This window comes from Egretta garzetta, unplaced genomic scaffold (assembly GCF_000687185.1).
Source record: "Egretta garzetta isolate BGI_Z169 unplaced genomic scaffold, ASM68718v1 scaffold232, whole genome shotgun sequence".
Lineage (NCBI taxonomy): Eukaryota > Metazoa > Chordata > Aves > Pelecaniformes > Ardeidae > Egretta > Egretta garzetta.
The window spans coordinates 700,136-700,616 of NW_009258959.1; the positions used below are offsets into that span (position 1 = coordinate 700,136).

The following is a 481-nucleotide window of genomic DNA, read 5'->3' on the forward strand; positions in this document are numbered from 1 at the left end:
GGCCAGGACACCTCTCCAGCCCCATCTCTGCTGCCAGGGCCCCAGCTCACTCATCGACCACCCTCCAGCCACCTTCGTTTTTCACATCCCCAGCGATAAATCGGGTGCTTTGGGGGAAAAGGGGGTTAGGAGCTGCAAATAGCAAGCGCTGACAAGCGATGCTAAAAACACCCGCGAGAAAGTCTGCTCACGGGGCGGTGCGTCGCCGGAGCTCTTGGCAAGTTGGGAACAAGGTGTTCTGCCTTCCCCGAGATGAGTGGCAAAGCAGGGGCCGGAGAAATCCGCAGTAAAAGGGAAGGATCTCTCCCTGGCACCCAAATTTTTGCTTGCTTATCCTGTTTTTCCTCTTAAAAAATAAATAACTACATAAATAAAGCAGGGAGGAGAGGGCGGGAAGGGGATGAAGGACAGGGAGGGATGGGGGGGATGAGGGATGAGGAGAGGGATGAAGGATGCGGAGGGGGGAGATGAAGGATGCGGG

At 55.7% G+C, this 481-nt stretch overlaps 1 protein-coding gene across 1 annotated transcript in view; it reads left to right on the forward strand.

Annotated features, from left to right (window-relative positions):
- The first annotated feature begins 252 nt into the window (after nucleotides 1–252).
- ARHGEF17 (Rho guanine nucleotide exchange factor 17) overlaps nucleotides 253–481 on the forward strand; it is a 46,717-nt gene continuing 46,488 nt past the window's right edge. The window contains exon 1 of the mRNA XM_035890180.1: nucleotides 253–286. Coding sequence (XP_035746073.1) covers nucleotides 253–286 — 34 coding nt within the window. The remainder of the gene's footprint in view (nucleotides 287–481) is intronic.